Source organism: Dendrobates tinctorius, unplaced genomic scaffold (assembly GCF_039654945.1).
Source record: "Dendrobates tinctorius isolate UK_male_01 unplaced genomic scaffold, ASM3965494v1 ptg000035l, whole genome shotgun sequence".
Taxonomy (NCBI): Eukaryota; Metazoa; Chordata; class Amphibia; order Anura; family Dendrobatidae; genus Dendrobates; species Dendrobates tinctorius.
Genome location: NW_027361703.1, coordinates 65729383 through 65754043, shown reverse-complemented (window position 1 = coordinate 65754043; position 24661 = coordinate 65729383). Strand labels below are relative to the sequence as shown.

Sequence of the window (24661 nt, the reverse complement as noted above, 5' to 3'; positions counted from 1 at the left end):
TATGTCCCTACACAGCCAAATTATACAGTATTATGTCCCCGCACAGCCACATTATACAGTATTATGTCCCCAGACAGCCACATTATACAGTATTATGTCCCCAGACAGCCACATTATACAGTATTATGTCCCCAGACAGCCACATTATACAGTATTATGTCCCCAGACAGCCACATTATACAGTATTATGTCCCCAGACAGCCACATTATACAGTATTATGTCCCCAGACAGCCACATTATACAGTATTATGTCCCCAGACAGCCACATTATACAGTATTATGTCCCCAGACAGCCACATTATACAGTATTATGTCCCTGCACAGCCACATTATGCAGTATTATGTCCCCACACAGCCACATTATACAGTATTATGTCCCCGCACAGCCACATTATACAGTATTATGTCCCCAGACAGCCACATTGTACAGTATTATGTCCCCAGATAGCCACATTATACAGTATTATGTCCCTGCACAGCCCCTTGCACAGTATTATGTCCCCACACAGCCAAATTATACAGTATTATGTCCCTGCACAGCCACATTATACAGTATTATGTCACCAGACAGCCACATTATACAGTATTATGTCACCAGACAGCCCCTTGCACAGTATTGTCACCACACAGCCACATTATACAGTATTATGTCCCTGTACAGCCACATTATACAGTATTATGTCCCAGCACAGCCACATTATACAGTATTATGTCCCCACACAGCCACATTATACAGTATTATGTCCCTGCACAGCCACATTATACAGTATTATGTCCCTGCACAGCCACATTATACAGTATTATGTCCCCACACAGCCACATTATACAGTATTATGTCCCTGCACAGCCACATTATACAGTATTATGTCCCCGCACAGCCACATTATACAGTATTATGTCCCCAGACAGCCACATTATACAGTATTATGTCCCCACACAGCCCCTTGCACAGTATTATGTCACCACACAGCTCGTTATACAGTATTATGTCCCCGCACAGCCACATTATACAGTATTATGTCCCCAGACAGCCACATTATACAGTATTATGTCCCCACACAGCCCCTTGCACAGTATTATGTCCCCGCACAGCCACATTATACAGTATTATGTCCCTGCACAGCCACATTATACAGTATTATGTCCCCAGACAGCAACATTATACAGTATTATGTCCCCACACAGCCCCTTGCACAGTATTATGTCACCACACAGCTCGTTATACAGTATTATGTCCCCACACAGCCACGTTATACAATATTATGTCCCCACACAGCCCCTTGCACAGTATTATGTCACCACACAGCTCGTTATACAGTATTATGTTCCTGCACAGCCATGTTATACAATATTATGTCCCCACACAGCCCCTTGCATAGTATTATGTCCCCACACAGCCACATTATACAGTATTATGTCCCCAGACAGCCACATTATACAGTATTATGTCCCCACACAGCCCCTTGCACAGTACTATGTCCCCGCACAGCCACATTATACAGTATTATGTCCCCGCACAGCCCCTTGCACAGTATTATGTCACCACACAGCTCGTTATACAGTTATGTCCCCGCACAGCCACATTATACAGTATTATGTCCCCACACAGCCCCTTGCACAGTATTATGTCACCACACAGCCACATTATACAGTATTATGTCCCCGCACAGCCACATTATACAGTATTATGTCCCCGCACAGCCACATTATACAGTATTATGTCCCCAGACAGCCACATTATACAGTATTATGTCCCCAGACAGCCACATTATACAGTATTATGTCCCTGCACAGCCACATTATACAGTATTATGTCCCCAGACAGCCACATTATACAGTATTATGTCCCCAGACAGCCACATTATACAGTATTATGTCCCCAGACAGCCACATTATACAGTATTATGTCCCCAGACAGCCACATTATACAGTATTATGTCCCCGCACAGCCACATTATACAGTATTATGTCCCCACACAGCCACATTATACAGTATTATGTCCCCAGACAGCCACATTGTACAGTATTATGTCCCTGCACAGCCCCTTGCACAGTATTATGTCCCCACACAGCCACATTATACAGTTTTATGTCCCTGCACAGCAACATTATACAGTATTATGTCCCCAGACAGCCACATTATTCAGTATTATGTCCCCACACAGCCCCTTGCACAGTATTATGTCACCACACAGCCACATTATACAGTATTATGTCCCTGCACAGCCACATTATACAGTATTATGTCCCTGCACAGCCACATTATACATTATTATGTCCCCGCACAGCCACATTATACATTATTATGTCCCCGCACAGCCACATTATACAGTATTATGTCCCCAGACAGCCACATTATACAGTATTATGTCCCCACACAGCCCCTTGCACAGTATTATGTCACCACACAGCCACATTATACAGTATTATGTCCCTGCACAGCCACATTATACAGTATTATGTCCCTGCACAGCCACATTATACAGTATTATGTCCCCACACAGCCACATTATACAGTATTATGTCCCTGCACAGCCACATTATACAGTATTATGTCACTGCACAGCCACATTATACAGTATTATGTCCCCGCACAGCCACATTATACAGTATTATGTCCCCAGACAGCCACATTATACAGTATTATGTCCCCACACAGCCCCTTGCACAGTATTATGCCACCACACAGCTCGTTATACAGTATTATGTCCCCGCACAGCCACATTATACAGTATTATGTCCCCACACAGCCCCTTGCACAGTATTATGTCCCCGCACAGCCACATTATACAGTATTATGTCCCCAGACAGCAACATTATACAGTATTATGTCCCCACACAGCCCCTTGCACAGTATTATGTCCCCGCACAGCCACATTATACAGTATTATGTCCCCACACAGCCCCTTGCACAGTATTATGCCACCACACAGCTCGTTATACAGTATTATGTCCCCGCACAGCCACATTATACAGTATTATGTCCCCACACAGCCCCTTGCACAGTATTATGTCCCCGCACAGCCACATTATACAGTATTATGTCCCCAGACAGCAACATTATACAGTATTATGTCCCCACACATCCCCTTGCACAGTATTATGCCACCACACAGCTCGTTATACAGTATTATGTCCCCGCACAGCCACATTATACAGTATTATGTCCCCACACAGCCCCTTGCACAGTATTATGTCCCTGCACAGCCACATTATACAGTATTATGTCCCCGCACAGCCACATTATACAGTATTATGTCCCCGCACAGCCCCTTGCACAGTATTATGTCACCACACAGCTCGTTATACAGTTATGTCCCCGCACAGCCACATCATACAGTATTATGTCCCCATACAGCCCCTTGCACAGTATTATGTCACCACACAGCCACATTATACAGTATTATGTCCCCGCACAGCCACATTATACAGTATTATGTCCCCGCACAGCCACATTATACAGTATTATGTCCCCAGACAGCCACATTATACAGTATTATGTCCCCAGACAGCCACATTATACAGTATTATGTCCCTGCACAGCCACATTATACAGTATTATGTCCCCAGACAGCCACATTATACAGTATTATGTCCCCAGACAGCAGCATTATACAGTATTATGTCCCCAGACAGCCACATTATACAGTATTATGTCCCCAGACAGCCACATTATACAGTATTATGTCCCCGCACAGCCACATTATACAGTATTATGTCCCCACACAGCCACATTATACAGTATTATGTCCCCAGACAGCCACATTGTACAGTATTATGTCCCTGCACAGCCCCTTGCACAGTATTATGTCCCCACACAGCCACATTATACAGTTTTATGTCCCTGCACAGCAACATTATACAGTATTATGTCCCCAGACAGCCACATTATTCAGTATTATGTCCCCACACAGCCCCTTGCACAGTATTATGTCACCACACAGCCACATTATACAGTATTATGTCCCTGCACAGCCACATTATACAGTATTATGTCCCTGCACAGCCACATTATACAGTATTATGTCCCCACACAGCCACATTATACAGTATTATGTCCCTGCACAGCCACATTATACAGTATTATGTCACTGCACAGCCACATTATACAGTATTATGTCCCCGCACAGCCACATTATACAGTATTATGTCCCCAGACAGCCACATTATACAGTATTATGTCCCCACACAGCCCCTTGCACAGTATTATGCCACCACACAGCTCGTTATACAGTATTATGTCCCCGCACAGCCACATTATACAGTATTATGTCCCCACACAGCCCCTTGCACAGTATTATGTCCCCGCACAGCCATATTATACAGTATTATGTCCCCAGACAGCAACATTATACAGTATTATGTCCCCACACAGCCCCTTGCACAGTATTATGTCCCCGCACAGCCACATTATACAGTATTATGTCCCCACACAGCCCCTTGCACAGTATTATGCCACCACACAGCTCGTTATACAGTATTATGTCCCCGCACAGCCACATTATACAGTATTATGTCCCCACACAGCCCCTTGCACAGTATTATGTCCCCGCACAGCCACATTATACAGTATTATGTCCCCAGACAGCAACATTATACAGTATTATGTCCCCACACATCCCCTTGCACAGTATTATGCCACCACACAGCTCGTTATACAGTATTATGTCCCCGCACAGCCACATTATACAGTATTATGTCCCCACACAGCCCCTTGCACAGTATTATGTCCCTGCACAGCCACATTATACAGTATTATGTCCCCGCACAGCAACATTATACAGTATTATGTCCCTGCACAGCCACATTATACAGTATTATGTCCCCACACAGCCACATTATACAGTATTATGTCCCTGCACAGCCACATTATACAGTATTATGTCCCTGCACAGCCACATTATACAGTATTATGTCCCCGCACAGCCACATTATACAGTATTATGTCCCCAGACAGCCAAATTATACAGTATTATGTACCCACACAGCCCCTTGCACAGTATTATGTCCCCGCACAGCCACATTATACAGTATTATGTCCCCACACAGCAACATTATACAGTATTATATCCCAACACAGCCCCTTGCACAGTATTATGTCCCTGCACAGCCACATTATACAGTATTATGTCCCCGCACAGCCACATTATACAGTATTATGTCCCCAGACAGCCACATTATACAGTATTATGTCCCCACACAGCCTCTTGCACAGTATTATGCCACCACACAGCTCGTTATACAGTATTATGTCCCCGCACAGCCACATTATACAGTATTTTGTCCCCAGACAGCCACATTATACAGTATTATGTCCCCACACAGCCCCTTGCACAGTATTATGTCCCTGCACAGCCACATTATACAGTATTATGTCCCCAGACAGCAACATTATACAGTATTATGTCCCCACACAGCCCCTTGCACAGTATTATGTCACCACACAGCTCGTTATACAGTATTATGTCCCCACACAGCCACGTTATACAATATTATCTCCCCACACAGCCCCTTGCACAGTATTATGTCACCACACAGCTCGTTATACAGTATTATGTTCCTGCACAGCCATGTTATACAATATTATGTCCCCACGCAGCCCCTTGCACAGTATTATGTCCCCACACAGCCACATTATACAGTATTATGTCCCCAGACAGCCACATTATACAGTATTATGTCCCCACACAGCCCCTTGCACAGTACTATGTCCCCGCACAGCCACATTATACAGTATTATGTCCCCGCACAGCCACATTATACAGTATTATGTCCCCACACAGCCATATTATACAGTATTATGTCCCCACACAGCCCCTTGCACAGTATTATGTCACCACACAGCTCGTTATACAGTATTATGTCCCCTCACAGCCACATTATACAGTATTATGTCCCCACACAGCCCCTTGCACAGTACTATGTCCCCGCACAGCCACATTATACAGTATTATGTCCCCGCACAGCCACATTATACAGTATTATGTCCCCGCACAGCCCTTTGCACAGTATAGCCCCTTGCACAGTACTATGTACCCACAGGTTCCCACAATGTACTTTCAATTAAAATAAATAAAGCTGCTCACCTAGCCCGTTCCCGTGCTGATCCGATCTGCACTGCTTACTGAGACACATCTGGCGCAATGTAATGACATCATCCCACCTGCTATGCTCTCAAACACACAGACTCAATGCTGGAAGAGGGAGATGACTACTCCTTGTTCTATTAATGTTTTCCCGTGGATGCAGATCCCAATAAAGTGAGATGCTGGGCAGGGGTGGCTTTGTGGTGCAGGACTCCACTGTATCTAGCCATGATGCAGGATGTCCCAGAGCAGCCCAAAGGTCGCACATGGCCCGTGGATCGCACTGTGTCCAGGTCTGGAGCAGAGCCTTACATTTTATCCTTTTCCTTCTATACTGGTATTTATGGGTGTTTATTCCTTTCCCTCTGCCAGATTGGCATTTAGGAACCTGGTGAGGAAGTATGGCTGTGACTTGTGCTACACACCAATGATAGTTGCGGCTGACTTCATCAAATCTGCTAAAGCCAGAGACAGTGAATTCTCCACTAACCAAGGTACATGTGAAACCATGAATACAAGGTCTTATGAAGCAGAGACTTAATTCTAGCAGTCATTGTTGTTAATAGAGAGAGTGACCAGATGGCGAAAACTGTGAGGAAGTAAAGTGTTACTGTCCTGCGCAGACCTCTGCCATACCTTGAAGAAAGCGAAGAAACCGAGAACAATGTCCAATAATAAAGATTTTTATTTTATTAGATATCCAACAATATTATATATATATATATATATATATATATATACGTATATTTAAAATTAATGGTAAGGGAAGGCCAATGCCAAATAAGGGCACAGCCTGGGGACAGCAATAATCACTCAATAAAAAGCACCCACAATAATATCACACAGTATAAAATGAAAGCCAAAAATATATATTTGAATATATTATATATGTATATATAAAAGCACATATAAAAATTGCTAGTGAGAGTGTAATAAATTTATGTGCTAACATATAATATGTACAGGCAAGAAAAAACTGTGAAAAAATATATAAAAACGCTAAAAAATATACAATAACTAAATATGTATAACCACACAATAACGTGCAATGTGCCACAATTGTAAACAGGAACCGTGTGCAAAAGGAAAAATTATTTAAAATATATGTGTGAAAGCACAAAACGAGTGCTCAAATAATTTATAGTAAATGAGCTGCCACAATTGAAGTGCAATGTGCCACAATAGTGTAATAAATCAGAGCTTATAATATACAATAAAAATAATTGTGGACAGTGTAAGTACCTTTCAGCTGTTTCTGTCCCCAGGATGTGCCAGCCCCGACGCGCGTTTCGGCGTACCTTCTGTCCCCCTGACGAAGGTACGCCTAAACGCGCGTCGGGGCTGGCACATCCTGGGGACATAAACAGCTGAAAGGTACTTACACTGTCCACAATTATTTTTATTGTATATTATAAGCTCTGATTTATTACACTATTGTGGCACATTGCACTTCAATTGTGGCAGCTCATTTACTATAAATTATTTGAGCACTCGTTTTGTGCTTTCACACATATATTTTAAATAATTTTTCCTTTTGCACACGGTTCCTGTTTACAATTGTGGCACATTGCACTTTATTGTGTGGTTATACATATTTAGTTATTATATATTTTTTAGCGTTTTTATATATTTTTTCACAGTTTTTTCTTGCCTGCACATTTTATATGTTTGCACATAAATTTATTACACTCTCACTAGCAATTTTTATATGTGCTTTTATATATACATATATAATATATTCAAATATATATTTTTGGCTTTCATTTTATACTGTGTGATATTATTGTGGGTGCTTTTTATTGAGTGATTATTGCTGTCCCCAGGCTGTGCCCTTATTTGGCATTGGCCTTCCCTTACCATTAATTTTAAATATACGTGTGTATATATATATATATATATATATATATATACACTCACTGGCCACTTTATTAGGTACACCATGCTAGTAAGGGGTTGGACCCCCTTTTGCCTTCAGAACTGCCTCAATTCTTCGTGGCAGAGATTCAACAAGGTGCTGGAAGCATTCCTCAGAGATTTTGGACCATATTGACATGATGGCATCACACAGTTGGCGCAGATTTGTCGGCTGCACATCCCTGATGCGAATCTCCCGTTCCACCACATCCCAAAGATGCTCTATTGGATTGAGATCTGGTGACTGAGGAGGCCATTTGAGTACAGTAAACTCATTGTCATGTTCAAGAAACCAATCTGAGATGATTTGAGCTTTATGACATGGCGCATTATCCTGCTGAAAGTAGCCATCAGATGTTGGGTACATTGTGGTCATAAAGGGATGGACATGGTCAGCAACAATACTCAACAAGGCTGTGGCGTTGCAACGATGCTCAATTGGTACCAAGGGGCCCAAAGAGTGCCCAGAAAAAATTCCCCACACCATGACACCACCACCACCAGCCTGAACCGTTGATACAAGGCATGATGGATCCATGCTTTCATGTTGTTTACGCCAAATTCTGACCCTACCATCCGAATGTCGCAGCAGAAATCGAGACTCGTCAGACCAGGCAACGTTTTTCCAATCTTCTACTGTCCAATTTCGATGAGCTTGTGCAAATTGTAGCCTCAGTTTCCTGTTCTTAGCTGAGAGGAGTGGTACCCAGTGTGGTCTTCTGCTGCTGTAGCCCATCTGCCTCAAAGTTCGACGCACTGTGCGTTCAGAGATGCTCTTCTGCCTACCTTGGTTGTAACGGGTGACAATTTGAGTCACTGTTGCCTTTCTATCAGCTCGAACCAGTCTGCCCATTCTCCTCTGACCTCTGGCATCAACAAGGCATTTCCGGCCACAGAACTGCCGCTCACTGGATTTTTTTTCTTTTTCGGACCATTCTCTGTAAACCCTAGAGATGGTTGTGCGTGAAAATCCCAGTAGATCAGCAGTTTCTGAAATTCTCAGACCAGCCCTTCTGGCACCAACAATCATGCCACGTTCAAAGGCACTCAAATCACCTTTCTTCCCCATACTGATGCTCGGTTTGAACTGCAGGAGATTGTCTTGACCATGTCTACATGCCTAAATGCACTGAGTTGCCGCCATGTGATTGGCTGATTAGAAATTAAGTCTTAACACACAGGTGTACCTAATAAAGTGGCCAGTGAGTGTATATATATATATATATAATATTGTTGGATATCTAATAAAATAAAAATCTTTATTATTGGACATTGTTCTCGGTTTCTTCGCTTTCTTCATCTAATTTTCCCGAGTTGTCTTCTTTATTCTTTCCATGGTGCACAATTCTGATTATTAGGAGATTTTATATTGCACTTTCCTTGAGTCATTTTATTTTATTTTAACTCTGCCATACCTTGCAGTCACACGGATATTGGGACTACAGATTGGCTGCAGGGTGAGGTGACTGATGGCCTGGTGACTGCACCCTGCAGCGGTGACCAAACCGGGGTGCTGAAGTGACAGGGTGTCGGACTGCTAGGTGACACTTATTTCTTTCTTTTTTTTTAAGGTGAACCTTACAGCTAATATATGCTGCCCAATCCACGGGTCCCATATATCAGACACTGGTTTCATTATTTCATCCATGGATGTTTGACTGTGAAACGCTGCGGCATTCCAGAGAAACACATATCTAAATAGCCACCGGGGATTGAGCTGCACATTAGACTTGACGGACAGGCGGCATCCCTATTCTATGCCGTCTTCCCTTTTCTACGCCGTCTTCCCTTTTCTGCGCCGTCTTCCCTTTTCTACGCCGGCTTCCCTTTTCTACGCCGGCTTCCCTTTTCTACGCCGGCTTCCCTTTTCTACGCCGGCTTCCCTTTTCTACGCCGGCTTCCCTTTTCTACGCCGGCTTCCCTTTTCTACGCCGGCTTCCCTTCTCGACGCCATCTTCCCTTCTCGACGCCGGCTTCCTTTCTCGACGCCGGCTACTCGTCTCGACGCCGCCTCCCCTGCAGTGACAGGTTTCTCCCTTTACACGTACACAAGGAGAAACCTGTCACTCAGGGCAGCAGGTGGTGCGAAGCCGCGGCGGACCTGCCTGTCTGACTAGTCTCCTGTGTGGCTCGACCCCAGCAGCTATTAAAGTGTCACCTTTTGAACAAGGGTGGAAAATCCCGTTTAAGGCCACACTTCCACGATGAGTATTTGGTGCGTGTTTGATGTTGCAGCATTTCGGGATCTATTAGCTAAATTAGGTCATTTGCATTGTTTTTCATTTATTTTTTGAATGCATTTCTTTTTAATATCTTTATTTTATTTTCTCAGCTGTGGTTTTTTCTCTTTATGGTGTGTCACGTTTTAAATAAAACTGTTTTGTTTCTCATTCTTCCTGTTTTATTGGTGCTGTTATATGCGGATTACGAGTGTTTTATCTGCAGATTTTGCTCATCTCAGTCAGGTCTATGGGGCAAATATTCAAGTAAAATGTATATTTACAGCAAGAGAAACTGACGAGCTGTGGATCTCAGAAACGCACCGCAAGTTTCCGCTGTACAGTATATAAAAAAATAATTGAGCCTGAGATTTCTTTGAACCCCATTCACTTTGGAATGTTTATATGCTGCTTTTTTGTGCAGCAAATACTCATAGTGGGACCTTTGCCTAAAATTGATTGGGGGCTTTAGGTAATATCTGGTCAGAGCTCCTGTCTTCATATGAAAAATGTTTCTGAAGTTTTCTCAATTCTCCAGATAAAACTGCTGGGGCATATAACATGCGGGAGAAGATTTTTTGTGCTACCATGACCCCACGCTCCATATGCTTACTGTATCACTTTATGATCTATTATTTTGCTCACTTTTATCTTAATTCTCGGGATTTAGCCACTTTAGTCGTCTTGTTAACATTCCTATTTAATGTGTCACTTTAGGAGATCAGCCACTTGTTGTACAGTTTGCTGCTAAAGATGCCCAGGTTTTAGCTGCTGCAGCTCTTCTTGTCTGCCCTTTTGCTGGAGGGATTGATCTCAATTGTGGCTGTCCTCAGAGGTAAGGCCAAACTGTATTCATCCTGCTATATCGTTATTACTTCTCTACAAGCATTCTAATATTAGTACCTCCATTTAGAATCTGACTAGCCAGAAAATGTGATTTCTGGCCGTCAGTAATCTAATGTGGTATTTACTAGGTACAAGAGACCGAGCAGAGAGAAAAACTAATTATCTGATGAAAACCAGTGTTACACTGAAATATTTTGTGGCGACATTTTGTTTTGAGCTGTATTTGTTACATTTATGAACCTTTAGTAATTTTTTTTTTTTTTTAAACTTGTTTTCTTGAAGATTATACAACATTTCACCTTCCCGAGCAGGCCAATTTTTACAATTCTGACCACTGTCCCTTTATGAAGTAATAACTCTGGAACGCTTCCATGGATCCCGGTGATTCTGACATTGTTTTCTCGTGACATATTGTACTTCATGCTAGTGGTAAAATTTCTTCGATGTTTAGCAATTTTCAAACTTTTAATTTTTATGCCCTTAAAGCAGAGAGTCACACAAAATAGTTAAGGAATAACATTTCCCACACGTCTACTTTGTTTACATCAGCACAATTATTGAAGCATAATTTTTTTTTTGTTGGGAAGTTGTAAGGGTTAAAAGTTCACCAGCGATTTCTCATTTTTTCCAACTAAAATTACAAAACCATTATTTAGAGACCACCTTACTTTTGAAGTGACTTTGAGGGGTCTATATGATAGAAAACACCCAAAAGTGACACCATTCTAAAAACTGCACCCCTGAAGGTGCTCAAAGCCACATTCAAGAAGTTTATTAACCCTTTAGGTGCTTCACAGGAATTAATGGATTGTAGAAGGAAAAAATGAACATTTTACTTTTTTCTTTAGACCCAATTTTTTTTTATTTTCGCAAGGGTAACAGGAAACAACTCGCCACAAAATTTGTTGTCCAGTTTCTCTTGAGTACACCAATACCCCATAAATAGGGGAAAATTACTGTTTGGGCATACAGCAGAAGGGAGTAAGCGCCATTTGACTTTTTGAATGTGAAATTTGCTGAAATAATTAGTGGACGCCATGTCGCATTTGGAGAACCCCTGATGTGCCTAAACAGTGGAAACCACTCACAAGTAACACCTTTTTGGAAACTAGACCCCTCAAGGAACTTATCTAGATGTGTGGTGAATCCCCAGGTGCTTCACAGATTATAATGTTGAGCCATAAAAATATTTAACCCCTTCATGACCCAGCCTATTTTGACCTTAATGACCTGGCCATTTTTTGCAATGCTGACCAGTGTCCCTTTATGAGGTAATAACTCAGGAACGCTTCAACGTATCCTAGCGATTCCGTTTTTTCGTGACATATTGGGCTTCATTATAGTGGTAAATTTAGGTCGATAATTTTTGCATTTATTTGTGAAAAAAATGGAAATTTGGCGAAAATTTTGAAAATTTTGCAATTTTCAAATTTTGAATTTTTATTCTGTTAAACCAGAGAGTTATGTGACACAAAATAGTTAATAAATAACATTTCCCACATGTCTACTTTACATCAGCACAATTTTGGAAACAACATTTTTTTTTGTTAGGAAGTTATAAGGGTTAAAAGTTGACCAGCAATTTCTCATTTTTACAACAAAATTTACAAAACCATTTTTTTTAGGGACCACCTCACATTTGAAGTCACTTTGAGGGGTCTAAATGGCAGAAAATACCCAAAAGTGTCACCATTCTAAAAACTGCACCCCTCAAGCTACTCAAAACTACATTCAAGAAGATTATTAACCCTTCAGGTGCTTCACAGGAACTAAAGCAACATGGAATGAAAAAATGGACATTTTAATTTTTCCAACCAAAATTTTATTTTAGCATCAGTTTTTTCATTTTCACATGGGCAACAGGATAAAATGTATCCTAAAATTTGTTGGTCAATTTCTCCTGAGTACACTGATACCTCATATGTGGTCATAAACCACTGTTTGGGCGCACGGCAGGGCTCAGAAGGCAAGGAGCGCCATTTTACTTTTTGAATGTAAAATATGCTTGAATGTTTAGCGGTTGCCATGTCTTGTTTTAAGAGTACCTGTGTGCCTAAACATTGGAGCTCCCCCACAAGTGAGCCCATTTTGGAAACTAGACCCTCCAAGGAACTTATCTAGATGCATAGTATGCACTTTGAACCCCCAGGTGCTTCACAAATTGATCTGTAAAAAAAAAAAAAAAAAATACTTTTTTTTTCACAAAAATTTTATTTGGCCTCAGTTTTTTCATTTTCACATGGGCAACAGGATAAAATGGATCCTAAAATTTGTTGGGCAATTTCTCCTGAGTACATCAATATCTCATATGTGGTCATAAACCACTGTTTGGGCGCACCGGAAGGGAAGGAGCGCCTTGTGACTTTTTGATTGGAAAATTAGCTCCAATCGTTAGCGGACACCATGTCGCATTTGGAGAGCCCCTGTGTGCCTAAACATTGGAGCTCCCCCACAAGTGACCCCATTTTGGAAACTAGACCCCCCGAAGGAACTTATCTAGATGTGTGGTGAGCACTTTGAACCCCCAAGTGCTTCACAGAAGTTTATAACGCAGAGCAGTGAAAATAAAAAAATAATTTTTTTTCCTCAAATTTTTTAGCCTGCTATTTTTTATTTTCCCAAGGGTAACAGGATAAATTGGACCCCAAAAGTTGTTGTCCAGTTTGTCCTGAGTACACTGGTACCCCATATGTGGGGGAAAACCACTGTTTGAGCGCACAGCATGGCTCAGAAGGGAAGGAGCGTCATTTGACTTTTTGAATGGAAAATTAGCTCCAATGGTTAGCGGACACCATGTTGTGTTTGCAGAGCCCCTGTGTGCGTAAACTTTGGAGCTCCCCCACAAATGACCCCATTTTGGAAACTAGACCCCCTAAGGAACTTATCTAGATGCATAGTGAGCACTTTGAACCCCCAGGTGCTACGCAGAAGTTTATAACGCAGAGCCGTTAAAATAAAAATATTTTTTTTCCCTCAAAAAATAAATTTTTAGCCTGCTATTTTTTATTTTCACAAAGGTAACAGGATAAATTGGACCCCAAAAGTTGTTGTCCAGCTTGTCCTGAGTACGCTGGTACCACATATGTGGGGGGGACCACTGTTTGGGCACACGTTGGGGCTCAGAAGGGAAGTAGTGACGTTTTGAAATGCCGACTTGATGGAATGGTCTGTGGGCGTCATGTTATGTTTGCAGAGCCCCTGATGTACCTAAACAGTGGAAACCCCCCACAAATGACCCCATTTTGGAAACTAGATCACCCAAGAAACTAATATAGATGTGTTGTGAGCACTTTGAACCCCCAAGTGCTTCACAGAAGTTTATAACGCAGAGCCGTGAAAATAAAAAAATATTTTTTTTTCCTCAAAAAATTAATTTTAGTCCACAATTTTTTATTTTCACAAGGGTAACAGGATAAATTGGACCCCCAAAGTTGTTGTCCAGTGTGTCCTGAGTACGCTGGTACCCCATAAGTGGGGGGGACCACTGTTTGGGCACACGTTGGGGCTCGGAAGGGAAGTAGTGACGCTTTGAAATGAAGACTTGATGGAATGGTCTGTGGGCATCATGCTACATTTGCAGAGCCCCTGATGTACCTAAACAGTGGAAACCCCCCACAAGTGACCCCATTTTGGAAACTATATCACCTAAGGAACTAATCTAGATGTGAGGTTAGCACTTTGAACCCCCAAGTGCTTCACAGAAGTTTATAACGCAGAGCTGTGAAAATAAAAAAATATTTTTTTTTCCTCAAAACGTGATTTATAGCCCTCTATTTTTTATTTTCACAAGGGTAACAGGATAAATTGGACCCCAAAAGTTGTTGTCCAGTTTGTCCTGAGTACGTTGGTACCCCATATATGGGGGGACCACTGTTTGGGCACACGTTGGGGCTCGGAAGGGAAGTAGTGACGCTTTGAAATGCCGACTTGATGGAATGGTCTGTGGGCGTCATGTTACGTTTGCAGAGCCCCTGATGTACCTAAACAGTGGAAACCCCCCACAAGTGACCCCATTTTGGAAACTAGACCCCCCAAGGAACTTATCTAGATGTGTGGTGAGCACGTTGAACCCCCAAGTGCTTCACAGAAGTTTATAACGCAGAGCTGTGAAAATAAAAAAATATTTTTTTTTCCTCAAAAAGTGATTTTTAGCCCACTATTTTTTATTTTCACAAGGGTAACAGGATAAATTGGACCCCAAAAGTTGCTGTCCAGTTTGTCCTGAGTACGTTGATACCCCATATATGGGGGGGGACCACTGTTCGGGGACACGTTGGGGCTCGGAATGGAAGTAGTGACGTTTTGAAATGCCGACTTGATGGAATGGTCTGTGGGCGTCATGTTACGTTTGCAGAGACCCTGATGTACCTAAACAGTGGAAACCCCCCACAAGTGACCCCATTTTGGAAACTAGACCCCCCAAGGAACTTATCTAGATGTGTGGTAAGCACGTTGAACCCCCAAGTGCTTCACAGAAGTTTATAACGCAGAACCGTGAAAATAAAAAATCTTTTTTTTCCACAAAAATAATTATTTTAGCCCCCATTTTTTTATTTTCCCAAGGGTAACAGGAGAAATTAGACCCCCAAAGTTGTTGTGCAATTTTTCCTGAGTACCCTGATACCCCATAAGTGGGGGAACACCACTGTTTGGGCACACGTCGGGGCTCGAAATGGAGGGAGCACCGTTTGACTTTTTGAACGCAAAATTGGCTGGAATAAATGGTGGCTCCATGTCGCGTTTGGAGAGCCCCTGATGTGCCTAAACAGTGGAAACCCCTCAATTCTATCTCCAACCCTAACCCCAACACACCCCTAACCCTAATCATAACCCTAACCACAACCCTAATCCCAACACACCCCTAACGAAATCCCAACTCTAACCCTAACCACAAGCCTAACCGTAATCCCAACCCCAACCCTAATCCCAATTCCAACCCTAACCCTAAGTTCAACCCTAACCCTAAATTCAACCCTAACCCTAAGTTCAACCCTAACCCTAAGTTCAACCCTAACCCTAAGTCCAACCCTAACCCTTAGTCCAACCCTAACCCTTAGTCCAACCCTAACCCTTAGTCCAACCCTAACCCTTAGTCCAACCCTAACCCTTAGTCCAACCCTAACCCTTAGTCCAACCCTAACCCTTAGTCCAACCCTAACCCCTAGTAGTCCAACCCTAACCCTTAGTCCAACCCTAACCCTTAGTCCAACCCTAACCCTTAGTCCAACCCTAACCCTAGCCCTAACCCTGGCCCTAACCCTAACCCTAGCCCTGGACCTAACCCTAATGGAAAAAAAAAAAAAATATTTTATTATTTGTCCCTACCTATGGGGGTGATAAGGGGGGCGGTGATTTACTTTTTATTTATTTTGATCACTATGAAAGTTTATCATAGTGATCAAAATAAATGAATGAATCTGCAGCGTTGCAGATTCGATTCGGCGCACTGCGCATGCGCCCGCCATCTTGCAAGATGGCGGCGCCCATGACGCTGGACGGCAGGACACCGGGACGGATAGCGGGAGGTCGGAGGCACAAAGGAGGGTGAGAGTGGGTGATCGGAGGGCTGGGGGGGCGGAGGGGCAGATCATGACGGCGGCTGCCGATCGGTGCCGTCAGACGGTGGCGGCAGCCGATCGGTGCCGTCAGTCGGTGTGGGGGGGTCGGGTCTCGGTGTCCAGCCATGTCCGATGCTATTTCAGCATCGGCCATGGCTGGATTGTAATATTTCACCAATTTTCATTGGTGAAATATTACAATCGCTCTGATTGGCAGTTTCACTTTTAACAGCCAATCAGAGCGATCGTAGGCACGTGGGGGCTAAGCCACACCCCCAGGTGTTAACTCTGAAGGGTCCTTTGTGTGCGGGTCGGGTGACCTTTCAGTGACCCCGGTCACCCGACCCGCAGGGGGGCTATTTATAGCATGACGCCTACGTAGGCGTCATAGGTCGTTTGGGCACTGCTTTTCATGACGCCTACGTAGGCGTCATAGGTCGTGAAGGGGTTAAAAAATCAAATTTTTCACACACAAATGTTTTTAACCCCAAATTTTGCATTTTCACAAAGGTAACAGGATAAATTACACCATACAATTTGTTGTGCAATTTCTCCTGAGTACGCCAATACTCCGTATGTGGGGGAACACTGCTGTTTTAGCGCTCAGCAGGGCTCAGAACAGAAGGAGCACCGTTTGTCTTTATCAATGTAAAATTTGCTGGAATAATTAACGGATGCTATGTCACGTTTGGAGATCCCCTGATATGCCTAAAAAACTGACACCACCAGATCATAGGCGGCCAGACGTCATCCACAGTGCCTCCATCTGCCTCATTATCTTCCGCCAAGGGTTCCGTCTGAATCATGTATTTCAGAGATTAACGGAAACCCCGGTGTAAGAACTCAGGATAAATGTGAGCCGAGCCTTACTGGTATCTTTGTGAGGCAGAATGAAAAAATCAACAGCAGGTGAAGAATTGGTTTTATTTATTATTTTTTTTACGTCGTGCGGTATAAGTGATCAGACAATTTTATTCTTCGAGTCGGTGCGATTACAGCGATACCAGATTTTTATCTTTTTTTTTACGTTTGGTTGCTATCACACACTAAAAAAGTTTTTTATTGCAAAAACTATCATCGGCATATTTTGGGAGCTATAATTTTTCCATATGTTTGCTGACACAGTCATGTCAGAGCTTAAACTATTTTATAGAAAAAATAATTATTTTTGCATTGCTTTATTCTGAGAGCTGTAGCTTTTTTTATTTCTCCTCTGACGGAACTGTATGCTGGCTTATTTTTTACCGGACATGATGAGGTTTTCAGCTATACCATTTTTATGTAGATTAGTCTTTTTGATTGCTTTTTTTTTCCCATTTATTGCTCGGTGGTATGATGATAAAACACATGTTTTTTTGCCTCAGTATTTTATTTTATTTTTTTCTTACTGTGTTCACTGAAGGGGTTAACTAGTTGGACAGTTTTATAGGTCGTTACGGACACAGAGATACTAAATATGTGTAATTTTTTATTTGATATTTTACGTAAAAAATGTATTTATTGGATTAAGTTTTAATCTTTTTTTGTTCTTTATTTTGTGACTTTTTTTTTTTTACTTCTACAATTTTTATTAACTTTTTTTTTTTAAACTTTTTTTTATGTTGTTCCACTACGGGACATCAATTGTATAATGACTGTTTAAGACCCTCCCTGTTAGAGGTACAGTTGTATGCAACACTGTGTGAAAACAATCAGAGCGGCCTCTCTAAGCTGCTAATTGGACAACTGCTGAGAAAGGTCAAAAACAGAGCCCAATGCAGAGACAAAATGCTGATGGTCAAGTGTAAAGACAAGAGGGCTGTGCTTATCTTGACCAACATACACTGTGACAACAGCTCCCTTTGTCACTGTATCACAACACAAGTCCCAAAGCCAGATTGTATCCTGATTATAATAAGTACAGGGGCAGTGTAGATCTCTCAGATCAGGTCCTCAACCCATATAGTGCCATGCAAAAAGCCAAAGTATGGTACAAAAAATTAGTCATGCACATTGCATTCCTTCAGTTTCAGGAGGAAGTCATCAAGGTCCTAATGTTTGGTACTCAGGAAAGTGAGGGTCCCAGCACTTATGAAACTGATGGTGCGCATATTGTCCCAGGTCAACATTTTCCAGGAGAGGGTCTCCAAACAACGAGGAGATGAAGATCACAAAAACAGTGCAAAGAGTGCTCCAAGAGGGGAATTTGAAAGGACACAATTTACCGTTGTGAAACCTGCCCTGAGAAATCTGGCCTTTGCTTTAAGGCCTTTGCACTTTTCTAATCTGAAGTACTCCGCACAACTTACACTTACAACACATTATAAATTCATACTCCAGTAAAACCAAAAGCATTATAATGATTACTATAAAACTATGCCTCTAGATAAATTTCTTGAGGGGTGTAGTTTCCAAAATGGGGTCACTTGTGGGGGATTTCTACTGTTTCGGCACATCAGGGGCTCTGCAAATGGAACATGGCGCTTGCAGATCATTCCATCAAAGTCTGAGCTCCAGTCACTCCTTCCTTCTGAGCCTCCTTCTCCTACATATGGGGTATCAGCGTACTTGGGAAATTGCACAGCAATCTGTGATCCATTTTCTCCTGTTACTCTTGTGAAAATTAAAATTGGTGCCAAGACACAATTTTGTGGAAAAAATGTTCTTTTATAATTTTTTATTATTTTAAGGGGTCTATGTTATAAACTTCTGTGATGTACATGAGGGTTTAAGGTGCTCACCACACATCTAGATAAGTTCCTTGAGTGGTCTAGTTTCCAAAATAGGGTCACTTGTGGGGTTTCCACTGTTTAGGCACATCAGGGGCTCTACAAATACGACATGGTGTCCACTCTCAATTCTAGACAATTTTTTTACATTCAAAAAGTAAAAACTCCTTCCTTTCCAAGCCCTTCTGTGCGCCCTAGAAGTGTGGGGTATCGGCATGCTCAGGAGAAATTGCACTACAGATTTTGGGGTCCCATTTTTTTTTTCTGTTACCCTTGTGAAAATAAAACCAGTTTAGGCACCTCAGGGGCTCTCTAAATGTGACATGGAGTCCGCTCTCGATTTCAGCCAATTTTGTGTTCAAAAAGTCAAACGGTGCTCCTTCCCTTCTGAGCCCTGCCGTGCGCCCAAACAGTGGTTTTCCCCCATATATGGGGTATCGGTGTATTCAGGAGATATTGCTCAACAAATTTTGGGGTCCATATTCTCCGATTACTCTTGTGAAAATAAAAAAATGGGTCTAAAGTAAAATTTTTGTGATAAAAAATTAAATGTTCATTTTTTTCCTTCCAAATTTAATTCATTCCTGTGAGGCACTTGAAGGGTTAATAAACTTGTTGAATGTGATTTTGATCAGCGTGAGGGGTGCAGTTTTTAGAATGGTGTCACTTTTGGGTATTTTCTGTCATATAAGCCCCTCAAAGTCACTTCAAATGTGAAGTGGTCCCTAAAAACATGGTTTTGAAAATTTTGTTCAAATAATGAGAAATCGCTGGTCAACTTTTAACCCTTATAACTTCCTAACAAAAACAAAAATATGTTTCAAAAATTGTGCTCATGTGAAGTAGACATGTGGGAAATGTTATTTATTGACTATGTTGTGTGACATAACTCTGATTTAAGGGCATCACAATTAAGTGCGAAATTTGCGAGATTTTCACCAAATTTTCTATATTATGTAATACAATGTCACAATAAAACAGTCTCCGAATCAATGGGATCCTTTGACGCGTTCCAGAGTTATTACCTCATAAAGTGACAGTGGTCAGAATTGGAAAAAAAAGTGAAAACAAGCTTTGAGGTGAAGGGGTTAAACGTCAGGGTACCCGCCAGGACCAGTTTTAGACAAATTGGGGCCCTGGGCAAAATTAAAAGTGGGGCCCCCAATCCTGAAATATTCCACCAACAACACTGTTAGGCCCCCTTCACATGTCCTTATAAAACAAGTACATGTTACACCGGTATAGGCGTCACCAGTGTTTTCAGTGTGCCATACGTGTTTTTCCGGTATGGATAATGGTAATGAAATTACAAAGCTTCTCATATACTTTCCATCTCAAACACGGATGGCACACGGACGGCATGTTTACAAGGATCCATAGACTTGTATTGGCCCTTGTCATCTGTGCTGTTGGGAAAACATGGACATAGTGCAGCACCGTAGGTCAAATAGGGGACACGTGGCATCTATGAAAAACATGATAGGTCGTGTGAAGGAAGCTGTACAGTCACATAATAGAAAACATTAGCAGAACTGCTGTCTTTTTCTACATCCTACCTCACAAACATCAGAATAAAAAGCATTTTAAAAAAGTCCTACATGTCACCCAAACTACTCTGCTAAATCCCCTCTGGCTCCGTGGCCGATGGTTCGGGGTCCCTGATGGTTATTATTCACTTTGCAGCTATAATTTAAGGTGAAGCCACAAGACCCCTGCAGCCTAGTGCTAAGACTTATGGAGACCTCCGGAGCCACAAGATCACTGCAGCCTAGTGCTAAGACTGACGGAGACCCACGGAGCCACAAGACCACTGCAGCCTAGTGCTAAGACTGGCAGAAACCTCGGAGCCACAAGACCACTGCAGCCCAGTGCTAAGACTGATGGAGACCCACAGAGCAACAAGACCACTGCAACCTAGTGCTAAGACTGACGGAGACCCCCGGAGCCACAAGACCACTGCAGCCTAGTGCTAAGACTGACGGAGACCCCCGGAGCCACAAGACCCCTGCAGCCCAGTGCTATAACTGGCAGAAACCTCGGAGCCACAAGACCACTGCAGCCCAGTGCTAAGACTGACAGAAACCTCGGAGCCACAAGACCACTGCAGCCCAGTGCTAAGACTGATGGAGACCCCCGGAGCCACAAGACCACTGCAGCCCAGTGCTAAGACTGATGGAGACCCCCGGAGCCACAAGACCACTGCAGCCTAGTGCTAAGACTGATGGAGCCACAAGACCACTGCAGCCTAGTGCTAAGACTGGCAGAAACCTCGGAGCCACAAGACCACTGCAGCCCAGTGCTAAGACTGGCAGAAACCTCGGAGCCACAAGACCACTGCAGCGCAGTGCTAAGACTGATGGAGACCCCCGGAGCCACAAGACCACTGCAGCCTAGTGCTAAGACTGACGGAGACCCCCGGAGCCACAAGACCACTGCAGCCTAGTGCTAAGACTGGCAGAAACCTCGGAGCCACAAGACCACTGCAGCCCAGTGCTAAGACTGATGGAGACCCACAGAGCAACAAGACCACTGCAACCTAGTGCTAAGACTGACGGAGACCCCCGGAGCCACAAGACCCCTGCAGCCCAGTGCTATGACTGGCAGAAACCTCGGAGCCACAAGACCACTGCAGCCCAGTGCTAAGACTGGCAGAAACCTCGGAGCCACAAGACCACTGCAGCCCAGTGCTAAGACTGATGGAGACCCCCGGAGCCACAAGACCACTGCAGCCTAGTGCTAAGACTGATGGAGACCCCCGGAGCCACAAGACCACTGCAGCCTAGTGCTAAGACTGGCAGAAACCTCGGAGCCACAAGACCACTGCAGCCCAGTGCTAAGACTGACGGATACCCCCGGAGCCACAAGACCACTGCAGCCCAGTGCTAAGACTGGCAGAAACCTCGGAGCCACAAGACCACTGCAGCCTAGTGCTAAGACTGATGGAGACCCCCGGAGCCACAAGACCACTGCAGCCTAGTGCTAAGACTGATGGAGACCCCCGGAGCCACAAGACCACTGCAGCCTAGTGCTAAGACTGATGGAGACCCCCGGAGCCACAAGACCACTGCAGCCTAGTGCTAAGACTGACGGGGACCCCGGAGCCACAAGACCACTGCAGCCTAGTGGTAAGACTGACGGATATCCCCGGAGCCACAAGACCACTGCAGCCTAGTGGTAAGACTGACGGATACCCCCGGAGCCACAAGACCCCTGCAGCCTAGTGCTAAGACTGACGGATACACCCGGAGCCACAAGACCACTGCAGCCCAGTGCTGACTGGCAGAGACCTCGGAGCCACAAGACCATTGCAGCCCAGTTCTATGACTGTCGGAGACCCCCGAAGCCACAAGACCCCTGCAGCCCAGTGCTGACTGGCAGAGACCTCCAGAGCCACAAGACCATTGCAGCCCAGTGCTATGACTGACGGAGACCCCCGGAGCCACAAGACCCCTGCAGCCCAGTGCTGACTGGCAGGAAATATTCAGCGTTTTTGCAGCCTTCTCACTTACATTTTTGTGTCCCATTCATTTGAATAGGGAAAAAACGCTGCAGAAACACTGAAAGACGACAGCAACAGATTTATAAAATAAAAGGGTCTCCTGGCCGCTGTCCGTGTCTGGCTGCTGCACTGGGACAGCGCGGAATAGTATAGTAGACTGCACTATTACACACAATAGTATATTGAGCCCTGCACACACTGCGCTTCTGCAGTGCGTCCGGGGGCTCTGCCTAAATCCCCCTAAAATAGGATTCACGTAAATCCCCGATGGGGCCACAGACAGCACTGACACCAACTGAGGTCAAATGAATTTGTTTTTTTTTTGGCAGCGCTTTGGACGCAGCACATGTCCACTGCCGGCTACTGAACACAAGTGAATCTTCTGTGATCACCGAACTGTGCAGATTCATTGCGCCTAATACATTGTACTGTGAGCTTTATCGCGTCTCCGCAGGATAAATAGACATATTGTGATCTGGAAAGACGCGCCGCATGTCTGTCTCTGCTGGTGAGCCGTGGACGTAGTGGATATGGGATTTCTTGAGATCCCATCCACTATGCTGTAACATCTGGATGCTGCACAAGTACACATCGTCCAACTTTCAGCGATAACTGACCGTGTGCACCTACCCTCAGAGTCTGTTTGTGTTTTTTCGTCTAAAAGGGTCCACTTTTCTGTGGCTGTTTGAACAGCCGGACATGTTAAAAAAAAAAAAAATCACTTCGAATTCATGTGAGCTCCATTCCTGTCATTGCAATCTATGGCTCTATAGGGAATTCAGGCAGAATCCACCAGGAGCAGTAAAGAAAGACAGTGTGAACAGGCCCTAATGTAAAGCACAGGCATTACACATAAGCTGCTGATCCCTATTATGGCGACACTACAATTGCAGAACTGTAAATGCAGCACATGTACACACTATACATGTACACACATTATATATACTTTATAAATATAGAAACACACGGTATACTGTATATACAGTATACAGACACATTAAGTGTGTACAAGTACATATATAAGGTATATACACACAGAAACATTCAGTTTATATACAGTATGCTCATACATATACACTATATATATATATATATATATATTTACACAATATACTGCACACATGCAGTATGCAAATATAATATACACACACACCATATACTGTGTACATGCATCTATATACACATACATGCACCACAGATATACACAATCATACTATAAACTGTGTATATGCACACACACTATATACATATACACAGACACACACACTGTATACTACCCATGTACACACACGGATACACATATATATTTATACTTACCAGGTCCTGCTGATTCACTTGTGCAGATCCCAGGACAGTGGGTTAGGAGCAGCCATGATGAGGAGGAGGAGACATAGAAACATAGAGCTGCAGACATCTTCCTGCCCCCAGTGTCTGACCTCTTCTGTGCTGTGAGACGGCCCCTCACTGTCAACTTCTAACCTGAAACTGCAGAGAGAGGGGGGTGGAGGGGGTTTAGGAGAGAGGCTTGAGGACTACAGAGTATGCACAGCATTATTCACTGTAAGTAATGCTGTACACCCCCTGTGCACTTCATAAAGGGCTGCAGACACAGGGGCCCCCTTTGTGGGTGGGGGCCCTAGGCATCTGCCTTGTTTGCCTGCCTCAAACGCCAGCCCTGGTACCCATATCACTTTTTAAGCAGAAGTTGCTTGAGGAAAACAGCCATGTTTTTCTTGAAGTGTCTTTTGTTTTAGATGGTTTTTGCTTTTTGCAGTGGCTTTGCTGACAGTGTTTCCTTTTTTTAGATTCCATATATAAAATAAAGGTGGC

At 43.4% G+C, this 24661-nt stretch overlaps 1 protein-coding gene across 1 annotated transcript in view; it reads left to right on the top strand.

Moving 5' to 3' along the window:
- The window catches only part of DUS4L (dihydrouridine synthase 4 like), a 77110-nt gene that overhangs the window by 40597 nt on the left and 11852 nt on the right, over window positions 1–24661 (top strand). Inside the window, exons 3-4 of the mRNA XM_073573569.1 lie at window positions 6460–6581; window positions 10938–11055. Coding sequence (XP_073429670.1) covers window positions 6460–6581; window positions 10938–11055 — 240 coding nt within the window. The remainder of the gene's footprint in view (window positions 1–6459; window positions 6582–10937; window positions 11056–24661) is intronic.